Source organism: Dipodomys spectabilis, unplaced genomic scaffold (genome assembly GCF_019054845.1).
Source record: "Dipodomys spectabilis isolate Male_0828 unplaced genomic scaffold, ASM1905484v1 ptg000597l, whole genome shotgun sequence".
Classification (NCBI taxonomy): Eukaryota; Metazoa; Chordata; class Mammalia; order Rodentia; family Heteromyidae; genus Dipodomys; species Dipodomys spectabilis.
In genome coordinates this window covers 268,007-285,305 of record NW_024871274.1, presented here as the reverse complement: position 1 = coordinate 285,305, position 17,299 = coordinate 268,007, and the positions used below count along the sequence as shown (strand labels likewise).

The following is a 17,299-nucleotide window of genomic DNA, read 5'->3' as shown; positions in this document are numbered from 1 at the left end:
GTCTAATAGACTTTTCTGCCCAGGCTGGCTTTGAAATGTGATCCTTAGATCTCAGCCTCCTCAGTAGATAGGATTATAGGCATGAGCCAACAGCACCTAGCTCATTACTCATTATGGTTTATTTGGTCTCTTTGAGACACAAAGCCTGTGTCAAGATCAATGCTTAGTATGCTCTATCAATCTTCATGTCTTCATGTTGCCCCTAAATAGAAATAAGCTTAAGAATACTTATTATTTGGAACTATAAAAAGAGAACAAAGAAAACTGTTTGAGGATATTATTTTTTAGGAAGAAGGGAGCAAGAATTGTAATAAAAGAGATGAAACTAATTGGCATACAGTATAAACAAGTATAGAAATGTAACAATGAAATCCCCTTCTATATAGTTAATATACAATTACTTTAACTAAAAAAAGATGTATACCAAAAAATAAAAGGATATGCATCTAGAATCAATTTGGTCCAGAATCTCACAAAACAGCGCTGACACACCCACTCATAAAAGAACAATGGTTAATTCACTTAGTCCCCATACTAATTTCTAGCATCCTCAATAACTAGCTTGACACAGATACAAATTCATCATTACCTTCAGGGATGATTAAAGAGAGAGAATATAACCACATGTTAATTTTTAAGTGAAACGCATATTTGAAACTTTTTATTTATCTTACTACCAAACAACTTAATATTCAACCTTAAAGCAAGTTTATTTTACTGTTTTTCAGTTTTCCATACATATATTTGACTTTATATATGCTAACTAAAAGTTTAAATAGGGGCTGGGAAGGTGGCTCAGTGGTAGAGTGCTTGCCTTGCATGCATGAGGCCCTGGGTTTGATTCCTCAGCACCACATAAGCAGAAAAAGCCGGAAGTGGGGCTGACACTCAAGTGGTAGAGTGCTAGCCTTGCCCTGAAGAGCTGAGGGACAGCACCCAGGCCCAGAGTTCAGGCCCCACAACTGACCAAAAGAAAAATAAAAAGATAAAAGTTTAAATAGAAAAACATAGTATTATTATTTTATATTTTGTAAGTTAGCTATTATTTGTATAACCAAGGCACAAAATGTTTAATTTTTAAGTGGTATTAGTCTCCAGTATGTAATTATTATTAAATATGTAAATTCATCTTTAAGATATACATAATATATTTTTATTAAAAATGAATAGAACATATAATACATTCAAAATAAGAAAATAACTTACAAAGTCTTTCTCTAAACATAATACTTTGTTTAGTATTAATATGATACTTTGAAAATGTGGCCTTATAAGTTTTTTTAAAACTTTAAAAAATTGTAAAGCAGTCAAGTGGAAAAAGAAAATTGCAACATTTTGATAGCCTGACTATAAGGCAAGTTTGAGTTTGAGAAGAAATGGAAGGGATAGACTCCTGACAGACTTATCTCAAAGAAAACAGGCATGCTGCCACTCCTAAATATGTTTCTACAGTTAAAGAAGGTACAGAAAATACATTTAAAGTTATGGCCATCTGAATGTGAGTCTTCTAGAAACTCAAGGTCTCTTCCAGAAATACTCTAGAATGAAAAAATCTGGGGCAAAGAAAATTAAATCACTATGCTGAGGAAAAAGCAGTTCATAAGCTACAAATCCATTAAAACACAAAGTACTGTAATAACCACTATACTGCAGAAGGAGTATACCTGAATTATGACAGAACTCATGAGATTCAGACTAAAGTAGCAAAAAGTAAGGAAAGTCCAAGTTCAATAAGCCAGTGATAGAAAGAGACTGTGTCAAAGGAAAAAGGAAGCTAAATACAACTCAGCAGCCACAAAAAGTCAACAATTTAATAACCCTTGAGGAAAAATACTACTCTCCCTGACAAAGAAAGTGGAACTTTACCAGACTGCCTTCTGATCCAAGTTCTCCCTGATACCCCAGTGACTAATGCAAGCCAAAAGATGGTGACATCACAGAAAAGAACCTTTCAGATTGAAGAAAGCTAAAGAAATGAGATAAGTAAATGCAATGTCTGAAGTTAGGGTCTATGCTAGAGAGGAAAAGATAATCTTATATAAAATATTGTATGATCAATTGACAAAATTGAATATAAATTAGATCAAATTTTCATATCACACACACTTAGGAAGTTGACAATATTCTGATAATATTGATATGTTCACGGGTAAAGGATCATAGCACAAGACATGTATCTTACACTTTGCATGAGTGTATATTTATGTATACATTCACAATTTTCCAGCAGCAAAATCAGTAACTGTTGAGTTCCATTTTCCCATCAATCTCTACCCTGTATCTATGCAATCATCACACCAGACAATGTCAATGGGAATCCAGAGACACAGAGAATGAATTACACTGAATGTGAAATCATGTTGGGTTTCTTTTTAACCAGTAAAACTGCTGGACTGGAGGTATGGTTCAAGCAGCAGAGTGGCAACTATGGCAAGAAAACCAAGTGTGAGGCCCTTTCTTTCTTGTTTTAGTTTTTAGTTTTGTTTTGGTTTTGTGTGGGTTCTGGGGGTTTGAACTCAGTCAGGGCTTTGCACTCCCACTTGGCTTTTTTTTGCTCAAGGCTGGCACTCTACCACTCAAACCACATCTCTACTTCCAGCTTTTGCTGGTTAACTGGAGATAAGAGGTTCACGGACTTTCCTGCCTGGGGTAGCTTTGACCCTCAATCCTTAGATCTCAGCCTCCTGAGTAGCTAGGATTATAGGTGTGAGCTATTGGCACCTGGCTTGTAAACATTTCTTTCTTTTTTATTAAAACAATTTTTTTGATCCTGAGGCTTGAACTCAGAGCCTGGGCATTGTCCCTGAGCTTTTTCACTTAAGGCAAGCCATAGTCCACTTCTAGGTTAAGAAAGGTTTTCTATCAAAATGAAACATTTCTTTAAAGTTTTTAAATATTTTTATTGTTATTATATATAGGTGGAGCTGAGATGTAGCTCAGTGGCAAAGTGCTTGCCAAGCAAGTACAACGTTCTAGGTTCGATATGTGATGTAGAGATGGGTTTTATATATATGCATGATATATATATGATATATGATATATAAAGGTGATGTAGAGAGGGGTTACAGGTTAATAAGTAATGACTGCATTTCTATTTGGATAATGTCACTCCTTCCTTCAAATGTCTCCCAGTTTTTCCCAACCATCCCCACCCACACATTGTATACTTACTTTCTAACATAGTACCTACTGAAAACCATTGCTACATTTGATCACCCTTTGTCAAAATAAAACATCGTAAAGATAAAAATTCATGTGAGAAATTTGGTGTTTTAATCTGGAAATTTTTACTATCCTCAAATACCTGCCAAAGAATCCACCTATTTTTGAAATAATACCTGTGACAAAAAGATCACTTCACACAGAAAATTTAAGTATTTAGAGCCTATCCATTCTTTCACTAAGTTTTACAATCAAAATTTCAATTACCCTACAGTTCTTACCCTGACCATTCGAACTTGCACTATTTTCCTTCTTAAGGTTAGAATGAAGACATCCATTTGACTAATTTGACAATTTTGCAAAAAGATGCTTTGGTTGATGAAGCTTGGTGGTTTTATATCTACTATTAGGGCAGATATCATCCTGAATCTTGGATTCTGGAGAATCAAATATTCAGTGTGTCCCAATTTTCATTTTAATGCAATATTCCAATATTTTTTGAAAGATCGACAACAGTCCAATTAAAGTCCTTTCTCCCAAAACCAAGCAATAGGTTAAACAGCTGATAAAGCAGAAACAATGTTTCTACAAATGCTATAGTAGGCCCATACAAATAAAGGAAAACACTAAATAAATTTAAAAAATAAATACAGTGTATACACTTCCAGAGGTGCCATAAAAGCCTGAAAATTCAACTACCTCTTGTATCTAACATCTAATAAAATGTCACAATACTTTCATATTTTCTCAATTCAGTAAACATTTTTTCTCATTCAGCAAACATCTCCCTTTTCTTTTCCAATTAACTAAAACCTAAGGATTATTACATAAACACTATTTCCAAAAGAAAAAAAAAGTATCAGCTATACAGTTTTCCTATTCTTTTTATATTCTCAAAAGATTGCTCAAAATGTAATGCATTTTGTAGTAAGTTGCCACAACAGACTATTAAGCCACTTTCCTTATATTTCTTAGATTTCAAAATCAAAGTCAGGCTGGGGAATGTCTCAAGTGATAGAGAATAAATCTAACAAACATGCAATCCTGAATTCAAATCCTAGAGTACCATCAAATATCAAAGTTAGAGAATTAGATTAAGTTTGTCTAATCAGGGGAAAATGTACTTTTCAGAGCAGTGATTTAAAGCAAAATTTATTCTTCAATCATTTACAGTGCATAATCATCCATAATAAAAGGATTTAGAAAAAATTAATCTCCTATGATATATGTATCTTAACTCTTTGTTTTATAACTAAAGCATATAATGTATAAAGTTGGCTAATGACAATAAAATTTACTAACCTTAAAATTTTGATCTAGATCATCTTCATTTTCCATTTCATTTTCGGCTTCTAAATCAATATCATCGTTGTCATCACTTTCATCTACTACGTCATCCACTGTGATATAAAATGTGCTATAAGTAGGTCAGAGGTAAGCATTCTACAACATGCACATCCAAAGGTAAAATGTTACATATATTGCACACATTCCATATGTAAACAAAGTATTCCAATCGCCAATAAAAAATAAAATTGCTTACTAAAAATGTCTCTAGGCTGTCCCAGCTTCTGAAAACCCTCTGAAATAATACATGAAAGTGCTTTAAAATTTGGAAAGCACTATAAAAAATGTCTTATAAAATAACAATTTCACTTGTAAACAAATAAAATAATTTATGTTGCAATAGTCTGAATAAAATATCGTTTCCTATTTATGATCAATTTCAGTAACTCACTTCAAAACTTTGTAATTCCTTCCCTATTTATGTGTTTCAAGGACTATGAGCCATGTATTATATTATATGTATATCGACTGTATAGTGGTGGAAACTGAGGTACTGCACTTTGCTTGCTAGGTCTACATGCTCTACCAATGAGCCACACCTTGTGCCCAATTTTTTAGTGCTTTTTATTTTTTTTTTGAGTGTCCATTTCCCACATAAACTTCCTATTTTATGCTCCTGATTATAACTAGAATGACAGGCACACACCATCATACCAAGCTTCTTCCATCTGAGATGTAGTCTTTCAGATTTTTTCTGCCAAGACTGGCCTGGAACCATGATCCTTCTTATCTCAACTCCCTCCCATGTAGCTAGGATGACAGGTACACACTGCCATATCTAATCATTGGTTGAAAAAGGGTCTTGTGTATGTCTAGGTTAACCTCAAATTGTGACTGTCTCAATTTAATGTAGCTAAGATTACAGGCATGAGCCAGACATTTTCAGTCATACTGGCATTTTAAAAGTATTATTAATAAAATAGAAAGCAATAAACAAGTAATTATAAACAGAAAATAGATGCTAATGAAAGCATGAACTCCAAAATGCTATGAGTAAACCAGAAATGCAATAACTAATTACAAAGTGGTTGGGGCCAAGGAGTTGATCACCAATCATTTCACAGCACATGTTCAAATTTCACAGCAACATCTTGGAAAAAGTTAAGAGACTGCTATACAAATATAAGGGTAAATAAGTACAGTCTTTAAGAAGAGGAAATAATAATACTAAAATAAAGTGAGATTTCTTTGGACAATAGGAAATATTCCTAGCATACAAGGTACTTAGGATAGTACTTAAGGCAAATAGAAAGTAGAAAATGAAGGATATAATATAGCAGTTTAGATCTTTAATCTATAGAAGTGAGATTTCAAAAGATAAATTACTTGATTCAGCCTGCATTTGACAGATATGAGCACAATTGGTAGAGTAACTAATGGGAAAAGTTGATTAACATCTGGATCAATCAACAGTAATGAGAATGAATAAAGAATACATATTAAAGAAAAAAGTATGGAGCAAAATGCAAAAGGACATGGACTATGGATATGAGGGAGATGAGAGGAGACAAAAAACACTTTGAAGATTCTCCTTAGCAACAGTGCTTAATGGAGTCAACTGTTGAGCAGGAGAGGACAATATGATCAAATTCATTACATACAAGCATAAAAATTTATTAATGAAACCTACTACTTTGTATATAAACATGAATAAAAAAGAATGTCTACTCTCTAAATAAATCTTAAATTAAAAGATACATGTATGACACAAAAAGGCTTTCTAGGGCTGGGAAGATGGCTCAGTGGTAGAGTGCTTGCCTTGCATGCATGAGGCCCTGGGTTCGATTCCCCAGCACCACATAAGCAAAAAGAAAAAAAGCCAGAAGTGGCGCTGTGGCTCAAGTGGTAGAGCGCTAGCCTTGAGCTGAATTGCTGAGGGACAGCGCCCAGGCCCAGAGTTCAGGCCCCAGGACCGGACCCAAAAAAAAAAAAAAAAAAGGCTTTCTAACACAAAGTTACAAAATGTAAAACTGATTGATTCTCCTTGTTGAGACTATACCTTTTGATATTCTTTTACATGTTTAATAATGCACCTGTCCATTGTAATGAAGTACTGTGACTCAACTTATTCAGGGATAACAGCACAATAAAATATAAGGTTAAGCATGGGCACAAGGAGACAGACGTTTTCCTAAAATATGACTGCTATTTCCATTGTCACTAATAGCAAAGATTATTAACGGTTCCCTTAGTATCAGTTCTGCTCTTCTTGCTTTTAGTACTAGAACATCTTCATTTTAGATATAGAGATTCCAGCCTCCCTTACAATAATGACAGCCATAAGTATGTACAATTCTTGTCCAATGCTATATGATACAATGTGATAAATATAAATTCCAGGTCATGTTCTTTAGAAAAAAAAACTGTCTTCTCCATTTTTTCTCATTCCACATTCACATGGAGACTACCCTAGAAGGTAATAAAACCATCCTTTGATGACCTAATATAACATAAGTCCTCTGGCCAGGGACCATCACCCTATCTTCTGAATGGGTATGTGATGGGAGAAATAAAAAATACTACTCTGTCTTAAAGGAGTGTAACAAAGGGGCTCTGAAGACAGGACTCCTGAATTCAAAGCCTGGCTTCCTAACTTACTGTCTATTTGATTTTGACCAAGTCAAGTTATATTATTTGTTACTTTTCTCAACTATAAAATGAAGATGCCTACAATGTCTACTCATACAGCTCTTTTGAGTATTAAAGGAAAATATATATATGTATATGTACACATACACATATATAGATACTGCTACACATTTATATATACATATATATATACATATTGCTATACAAAGAGATTACAAAAATGATTATGATTATTTGAGTGACTTTGCTGAGTCTGTTACAGTAACTCAGTTTGTTCAAATACAGATACCAACTAATGCCCACAGATTTTGTATACATCATATTCTTTCAACTGTTAAATACGTATCTTTTCCCTGTCTAATTGAACTAAAGTTTTCAAAATGGTATTAAATAAAAATGGCCAAAAGAGCAACTTCTAACATTCCATTACTGTTCCTGATATTGGCTATTGAATTAAATAATGTTCAGCTTGTTGTTCAAAAATATTTCTGGTTTCTTAACAAATTTTATCTCAAATAATATGGTGTTTATGAAAATCTCTTCATGGAGTTTACTGAAATAATCACAATCATTTTGTTTTCTTCTTTTGACCTTTTTTTTTACTAAAGTCATAGTATTACAGTGAATTTAATAGGTATCCTATATTAAAAAAACTGCTCAATTTAATTTGCTAACATTTTAGGGCTTTTATAAATACTTTGATACATAATATTCATCTGTAAGTTGTTTCAGGTTTTTCTTAACCAAGTTTTGCTTTAGATACCATTCCAGCTTCTAAACTTTCTCCTTTTCTCTGTGCTCTGTTAAATAAAAATCAACAGCACTTGTATTTTTCACTGAAGAAACCTTATCTCATATTCAATTTCAGTTTTTCTTTTACTATTTAAGCCAAATTTAACTACTTGTATTTCACTGAAATACTGTCCATTTCAATCATATAGTCAAATGCAGTAGCAGGTACTAGCTTTAACATTCACTTTTAGATTGACTTCATCTCCTTTAATCTGCCAAGGACAAAGAAGACACTGTATTTCTATCCATTTTTCCTTGTCATTTCAGTGATTGCTACTTGTCTTTACTCTATTACTAGATACATGTATTACTTAGATTGGGTAAAATAACCTTTGCTGACTGTTTTATGCATTTTTTTTCAATCTGTACCTATATTCTGAATAATTAATGTCCTCCTCATCTCATTTGATCCAGAGGAGATCACACATACACTTTCAAGCTTTCCATTCTGCTGTTTTAGGTGTCTAGTAAAAAAGTATCAGCTAGATGGATTTTGCTTTCTTCAATCCAATATGAATCCCTGTCTTTTAATAGGATTGTTTTGTCGATTTAGATTTATTATTGAAACCAATTTGCTTGGGTTTTGCTTTGTATTTAGTGTTGTTCATCTCTGTAATTTTCTTGAGTTTATATAGCAGTGATGGACTCATTTTCTAATTTTATATAGAGCATCAGTGCTCACAGTCTGTGAGCCAATCATGTATTCCTAGAGTTGGAGGGACCCCATACTAAGTATTTCAGTTCTAGATGCCATTTTTACACTTGAAAACATGTATTTCTATAGTTACCATTTTATAATATAAAAACAATGTTTTAGAAAAGTTTGTGTAAAAACTCATTTAATGATTATTAATAATTGTATTATCTCTTTATGAATGTTTAGTTGATATGGAGCATAATAAAAGTTACAGTTTGTAATATTTAATACAATAATTCTGTGTCTTTTGCATTCTTGGACTTATCACTTGACTAGCTAGACTAATATTTCGCATTATCACTTCAGGAAGGGTACCATGTAATATACTTCTGTACCCCTTACACATCTAAGAATATGTCACTTTCACATATGGAAAATAATAAAGGTTCTGAAATCCTAAGTCTGTTTTACTACCCTTAGTCATTCAAGAGAATAAGTTTTTATGCTAGATTTATCCACTAAACAAATATTTACTGCTGACTTGGTATGACTCAGGCAAGTTAACAGATGATAAAAACAAAATGGCCAGGCACTAGTGGCTCACACCTGAATTCCTAGCTACTCAGGAGGCTGAGATCTGAGGATCGAGGAAGCCAGCCCAGGCAGGAAAGTCCATGACTGTCCCATTCCAGTAACTATTACAAAAAATTCCAGGCAACAGTGGCTCACACTTATAATCCTAGCTACTTCGGAGGCTGAAATCTGAGGATTGCAATTCAAAGCCAGCAGGACAGAAAATCTATGAGACTTTTATCTCCAAAATACTATAAAAAGCCAAAAATAGAAGTGTGACTCAGGTGGTAGAGCACTAGCCTTGGCAAGAACAGCTCAGGGACACTGCTCTAGGCCCTGTAGAACAGGCAGCAGAACAAACAAAAAAATTCCTAACATTATGACATGTAAATGCTGTTTTTTTTATTTTTTTGTTTTTTGTCAGTTGTAGGGCCTGAACTCTGGGACTGGGTGCTGTCCTTCAGCTCTTCAGGGCAAGGCTACTGCTCTTATCACTTGAGCCACAGTGCCACTTCCAGCTTTTTTTTGTTTGTTTGTTTATGTAATGATGAAGAATTGAACCCAGGACTTCATGCTTCCAAGGCAAGCACTCTAGCACTGAGCCACCTTCCCAGCCCCTAAATGCTGCTTTTATAGCATACCTACAGTACTATATCTCCACCCTCTTCCCCACACACACAAAAAAGCAGCCTATCTCTATCTCTAAGCTTACATTTTCTCCAGGCAAGTTATATTCAAGTTTTTGTTTTATATGTAATATATAACTATTTTAATAATTATAATTCTTTAGCAGAAGAAAATAAAGTTCACTAAAAAACTACAATGTAAACTCAAATATAATTACCTAGTTATAATGCTACTATCTTCTACTGTGGTAATTTAAATAAATTATCAAATGAAATCACAATTCATATTTACACATATGTAACACATCCCAAACAATTTTTCATTTCTTTTTTTGGGGGGGGGAACACAGACATTTATTTTATTTTATTATTATTGTGAAAATACCATACAGAGGGGTTACAATTACATGGGCAAGATAGTGAGTATATTTCTTACCCAGCATTGTTGCCTCCTCCTTTGTTTCCTCATACCATCCCTTTCCCTCTCCACTCCCCCACCCCCCAAAACAATTTTTCTTAACCACTAAACTTCAATACCTTCTATTAAGAGAAATGTTTACTAAATAAGATGTTCATTAAGGCCTTTTACTGAGTAATTAGGACAGAAGTAAAATGTCAACAGAATCAAAAATTCCCAAGAAGCAATGAAAGGTAAGAAGTAAGCCTGTGGTCCTACCTTCAGGAGGTAAGTTGTAGAGCTGGGCCACAGGTCCAGTCACAGGAACAACAGGCAACTGGAAATTGAAAGAACTTTTAATCGTTGGGAGTGGCAGTCGATTTTTGGGGAAGCATTTCCTCATTATCAGACTGGAGGTATTGACAAGAGGATCAAGAGTCCTGACTGCCAAACATTCCTGTTTAAAAAAAAAAAAAAAGATAATGGACCTTTGGTGAATAGCTGACTAAAGGTTTATATTCAGAAAGAACTACAGTAATAATTTTCGAGAGAAAAGTATCACAGTAGTAACACAGTAGTAAAACAAAAGATAATTATAAAAGAATTTCCTGTTTAGAAGTTTGTATTAGTAAATAAGAACCTCACAGAGAAAATTCAACAGGACTTAAGTTCCTAAATTCCTTCAGTATTTTTCCTATGCAGAAACCAGCACCTTCTTAGATACTGAAAATCAACAAATCAGTAAATATATTATTTATGAAACATTTAGCAATTCTAGGGCATAACATTAAAAAACAATATTTAAGGAAAGTAGAAAGATTAAAAATTTAAGAAAAGTAAGAGAAATAAAAAGGAAGAAACATTTGACTGAGCTTTACTGAGAACTGTCACTTGAGGAATGGCACCTTACACAGACTGGCCAATAAAAGTCTAACCATGCCCACTTGAAGTCTTAGGGTTTGATTTGCTGTCCTAATGTCTAATTTTGGGGATAAAAAAAAAACAAAAAGTAAAGCAGAGGGGATATGAAATTATGTCCTTTAACAATACTGTTTATGACTAGCACTTTGATACACATTTCACATTTGACCTGTACAATTAAAGCTCTAACATGTATCAAATACCCATTACTGTCTGTGTTAGGAATAGTAAAAACAGGTGAGAAATTAAGGCTTAGAAATATTAAGACAAAGCTGGGCACCGGTGCTCATGCCTGTAATCCTAGCTACTCAGGAGGCTGAGATCTGAGGATCATGGTTCAAAGCCAGACCAGGCAGAAAAGTCCGTGAGACTCTTATCGCCAATAAACCACTAGAAAACCGGAAGTGGTGCTGTGGCTCAAGCGGTAGAGTGCTCACCTTGAGCTGAAGAGCTGAGGGACAGCGCCCAAGCCCAGAGTTCAAGCCCCACAGCCGACCAAAAAAAAAAGCTGGGCACAGTGGTTCAGCTGCCATCCAAATTCTGCAGAAAGCCTAAGTAGGAGGACCATTGTCCAAGCCTGCCCAAGCAAAAACCACATTCCCTACCTGAAAAATAACTGAAAGCAAAAATGACTTGTTCTAACACTTGGGGACATGGCTCAAGTGGTAGAACACCTACCTAGCTGGGAAAAGGCCCTGAATTCAAACTCCAGTACAGTAAAAGAAAACAAAATGTATATGTACATGAGTACTTTCTCATTAGTTCAGTTTTCTTAAAAATAAAATCATAAAGTAGAATAAAAATAAAGTAACTTACTTGCGAAGTATTATACAGAATTTTCATTCCATTGGCATCAATAAATGCTTTCCTTCCCAACTTGATGTTCGTAACACTTTTTAAACTCTGTAAAATCCCTTTCCGAACAAGCATGTTTCTATGCCGATTATCATGGCGATGCCAATCTACATAGATTGTTAAAAGCACTTGGACATATCCTCTCTCTACAGCTCTTCTGGCATTTGTTTCTTTAATAAAAGAAAAATTGAGAACAAATATTTTTAAATTCAAGAAAAAGAATATATCAATTAAATATTAACCTCAATATTGTGATGAATTAAACCTTTGTCCACAAGTTTTCCACCAAAAAGAGCTTTCAGATAATTTCTTGCCTATATATTTTTTCATAGTTTATAAATATGAAACTCTTACTAACTAAGTGCAATAGTACACAGCTGTAATCTCACTACTCAAAAGGCTGGGAAAAAATATCAAGCATTTGAGACAAACAGGAGCTACATAGTAAGATCATATCTCAAAAATTTAATCTCTTTACTACAATGAAGGCTACTCTTTTTCTAAATGGTAATTCTAATAAAAGCTTCATATATTTTAAAACTTCTAAAAAAAACTACTGTGACCATTTACCAAATAAAATTTATATGCCTCTGACACACTACCTGGAAATACAACTTTACTAAAAGACTTTCTCACTTTGTTAACTTATTACAATCTTTATGTTCATACTAAAATGAATCCCACAGAAATGGATTGGAAACTTTAGTGAAGTTCATTGTTCTAACTATTCCCAAATTATATAACTATCCACTCCACAGCAACATTAAGTTAAAACTCTAACATTTTAGTAAACAAGACTAGAAAATAGTGCTTTCTAGACAATAAAATGTTAATTTAATGGAAACTAAAGATTTTACAAATGGTTGACTTTATAACACAACTGCACTCACAAATTTAACTTTATTATTTTGAACGTGTTATTATTTAAGATTAAACAAAAAATACATTTTGCTAAGATAGCAGTTAAAGAAATAGTATGGTAGCAACACCTTGCTATCTAGCATCACTTTATGGTATCTACTATAACAAGTGTAAGATGTATTGGTGGAATACCAACCCATTCAGGTTGTTCAGAAATTCTAACCTCTTTTTAATCTCAAATGAACCTAGTTCATGTCATAAACACTAAGATGATGCTAATTTTAGTTGTCTGGATTATTAAAGTTCCCTAATGTAACCTAAAACATAATACTAAGGTATGATCTTACTAATTTTCTTTGAGAACTATATTCTGACATTACAGAGGTAGAAGAAACTACTCAGGGGGAAAAGCTTCCTTATGTGATAGCTTGAAAACATGTATTGCATATAAAAATAGCTAGGTTTTTTTTTTTTTTTTTTTTTGGGGGGGGGGGGTCCGGTCGTGGGGCCTGAACTCTGGGCCTGGGCGCTGTCCCTCAGCTCTTCAGCTCAAGGCTAGCACTCTACCACTTGAGCCACAGCGCCACTTCCGGCTTTTTTCTTTTTGCTTATGTGTTGCAGAGGAATCGAACCCAGGGCCTCAGGCATGCAAGGCAAGCTCTCTACCACTGAGCCACCTTCCCAGCCCCCAAAATAGCTAGTTTTCTAGGGCAGTGACTATTTACACAATCAATGCAATTGTTTTGATTAAGAAAAATGTGGTATTTTAAATGAATATATACTTCATTTGCACCACTTGAAATATGTAAGCCTTTTGTTGTTTAGCCATGAATATGATTTTGTTACAAGTCATTCTGATCATTGTAACTACTACAAATTTTTCTGTTTCTGCCGGAACACTCCATAGCCTAGATGGTATTTATGATAAGTATTGAAAGTCTTCAAGAAAGACCACATAAGAAACTTGACTGTAATTCAAACACAGATGCTGAGGTGACCCTTAGAGGAATGAATATAACTGCCTACTATCTCACTAAGTACAACCAAAAATAGTTTAGTAAAGAGTTATTTATTCACATGTTCAGGATACAAAACTCAATCTGGCCTCTTTTTTCCTCTCTAAATAAAAGACAATGTAAGTTTACCTTAGTCTGTAGTGTCTATTATATACTCCAACAGTGGCAAATGAGCTTTCCTGTCTTTATTTTCTTTAGTTTATATCTTCTCATATTTATCTTGCTAGTCAAATTTGTCTCCTTAAAATAAATGACTAATACCACCACCACCCCAAAAAAAAACCCTTGATTTTAATGTAAATAAATGAGAGTGTGCCAATGAGAATGCTCTAAAGAGCTATGGTCTGTTTCACAAAGACATAGCATGAAAAGAATAGTGTCTTGCATTACTAAATTTTATCCTAGTTTCATGTATAATTTGAAAATAGATTAAATATGAACTAGTTTTCAGCATACCACCTTCCTTTGAAAAAGTAGAAAGAAAATACAACAAAGATTAATATTTCAAACTGACGATTCCAGAGTCTAGTGTGGTATCTTTTAGAAAATTGAAAATTTATGGGGCTGGGAAGGTGGCTCAGTGGTAGAGCACTTGCCTTGCATGCTCAAGGCCCTTGGTTCGATTCCTCAGCACCACATAAGAAAAAAGCTGGAAGTGGCACTGTGGCTCAAGTGGTAGAGCACTAGCCTTGAGCTGAAGAGCTAAGGGACAGCACCCAGGCCCAGAGTTCAGGCCCCACGACCGGACCCCCCCCCCCAAAAAAAAAATAAAAAATAAAAAGAATTTGAAATTTTCTGGGAACAGAAATTTCTTAGTGACTCTTTTCTCAGTGATTCTGAAAAATAATCTTTAAAATTTAAACAGCTAGGGGCTGGGAAGGTGGCTCAGTGGTAGAGAGCTTGCTTTACATGCCTGAGTCCCTGGGTTCAATTCCTCAGCACCACATAAGCAAAAAGAAAAAAGCCGGAAGTGGCGCTGTGACACAAGTGGTAGAGTGCTAACCTTGAGCTGAAGAGCTGAGGGACAGCGCCCAGGCCCCAGGTTCAGGCCCCAGGACCGGACCCAAAAAGAAAAAAAAATTAAACAGCTATTCTAATCCACTTCAAATCAAAAGTAAACAGTCTGATTAATTTAAGAATCTTTAGCTAGGATCTGGTGGCTCACACCTGTAATCCAGCTACTCTGACAGCTGATATCTGAAGGTCTCCATTCAAAGCCAGCTCGGGCAATAAAGTCTGTGACAGTCTTATCTCCGATTAGCCACCAAAAAGCAGAAAGTGAAGCTATGGTAGAGTGTTAGACTTGAGCAAAAAAGCTCAAGGTCAGGGCCAAAATGCTAAGTCCAAGCCCCAGTAACAAAAGAAAAAGAATTAATCTTTATACAGTTTGAATTAGAAAATCAGAGCATATCAAATTGATCCATATGTGATTTTCATTTAATGTTTAGCAAATCACATGAAAAGAAAGCTACAGTTAACCTTATTACATACACCATATTTCAGTGCAAGAATAAAATGGTGAAATGAGGACTTCAGCATTTAATACTAATATTTAAAGTGACTTTTAAACTGAATCCATTACAAAAAAGAGATATTAATCATTTTCTACCATTTAAAAAATGAATTCTAGTGATTAAAAACTCAGGGCCAACTGGTCTCATAGTTTTTTGGCCAATCATCTTATTATATCTTTGGAACAATAGGACATATGAAAGCCACCAGCATAGATTTTTAGACTGAATATCAATCAAAGAAATGCTAATACACCAATTGTCTATTAAAGTACAACTGACTATATTTACAGTGGATATAATGAGTCTCACAAAAAGAAAATAAATACATAAATGTAAGGTGATTTATTGTCCAAAATTATCATATCTATGTTTCAATGCTTCAACTCTAAAAATGAAGTGCTTCATTTTGTAAATAAATTTATTAAAACTTAGCAGTCACTTCTTAATGTTATAAACCTGGATATATGGTATAAATAAAATTTCTAATTAAAGGTTCTAAGTTCAAATCATACTCAACACTGAGACAGTAGTCACTCAAGACATTTCCCATGGTCAAAATTACCAGTATCATGACAGATTCACTTTTTAAAAAGAGATATTTATACGTGTTTTATTCTATTATGAGGAATTCATGCCTATAGAAACAACTTAGAAATATGTTTTCAATGTACTTAGAAATGTACTTGATAGGGCTGGGAATGTGGCTTAGTGGTAGAATGGTTGCCTATCATGCATGAAGCCTTGAGTTCAATTCCAAAGTACCATGTCAACAGAAAAAGCCAAAAATGGCACTGTGGCGCAAGTGATAGAATGCTAGCCTTAAGCAAAAGAAGCTCAGGGGCAGTGCCAGGCCCTGAGTTCAAGCCCCAGAACTCACCGCCCCCCCCCCCAAAAAAAGAAAAAGAAATGTACTCAATAAATACATAGCATCAGTTACGATGCGTTTCAATTACACTAGAAGAGGAAATCAATTTTTATACTAGATTATTATAAACCAGCTTTAAAACTATATTCTAGATCTACATATCCAATTTCTTTCTTCTTACATATCCAATTTCTTGAACATAGTTAACAGAATGTTCATAAAAATAGTATCTATTATTTCTAGCATTTAAAAACTTACTTGATTTTAGCAAGGCGGCAAGAGTGTCTAAAGCAACCCTGTCAACACAACAAGAAAACACAACAACAAAACTAGTAAAATTAATCTACAAGAGTAAATTCATACAATCTTGTCAGATAACTAATTATTCTATTTATTCCAAAAATTATTCTTTTTAGAGATCAATTACGTACTATGTTTTTGTATTCATCTGTCCTTTTGGCTTAAATTAAATATAAAGACTGTAACGCTAAAAGTACTCCAAGAAAGATTTAAGAAAAAGAACACTAACACTGCTGAAGCCTTTCTCAGAAGTTAGATTAAATCAATTATCTATTTGACACAGAGGGTCCATAATATTAAGAATCATAGGCCCTAACAAAACAATAAAAACAGAAACAAGTTTTAACACAGATTAATTTTGTATCTACAAAATTCTATATTTTCTTTACTTCAAAATATTTCAGTTCTACCCAACTATAATGTGGGTAACATTATAGGTGTTAACAACTATTATATCATTTTGGAACTTGGACATTTGGGGACAAGAATGACCCCTAGCACACGAGGCAAACAAGAGAATAACAAGATTATTATCTCAAAAACTCTTACTGTCCCAAAGGATGAACCTAAAATTTAGAGATACATATATTTTCTTGATCATAACTTACTCAGTTACACACAGTGAAATCAGCCACCATTAATCAGCTGTAATAATAACTATCACTGTGGAAAACCTATAATTGAAGTAGTATTTACAATGAGTTACTGAAGAAAGGGCACTTCATTACTAAACAGAATGCTACTTCATACTATTATACTTCTTAGTAAGAGTCTAACTATAATTAGTTTGAATTAAAAATGCCTGTTATCCAAGTTATTAAGTATTTCACTCATTAAGCATTTG

General features: G+C 34.0%; 1 protein-coding gene across 2 annotated transcripts in view; it reads right to left on the bottom strand.

The window, feature by feature from the left end:
- Agtpbp1 (ATP/GTP binding carboxypeptidase 1) overlaps nucleotides 1-17,299 on the bottom strand; it is a 176,252-nt gene that overhangs the window by 90,636 nt on the left and 68,317 nt on the right. The window contains exons 9-12 of one of the 2 annotated variants that reach the window (XM_042671080.1): nucleotides 16,414-16,451; nucleotides 11,861-12,069; nucleotides 10,403-10,580; nucleotides 4,465-4,562 (exon numbers count right to left, since the gene is read on the bottom strand). In XM_042671080.1, the coding sequence (XP_042527014.1) occupies nucleotides 4,465-4,562; nucleotides 10,403-10,580; nucleotides 11,861-12,069; nucleotides 16,414-16,451 (523 nt within the window). Of the gene's footprint in view, nucleotides 1-4,464; nucleotides 4,563-10,402; nucleotides 10,585-11,860; nucleotides 12,070-16,413; nucleotides 16,452-17,299 lie in introns of both variants that reach the window. The other variant, XM_042671081.1, reaches the window with a different exon arrangement.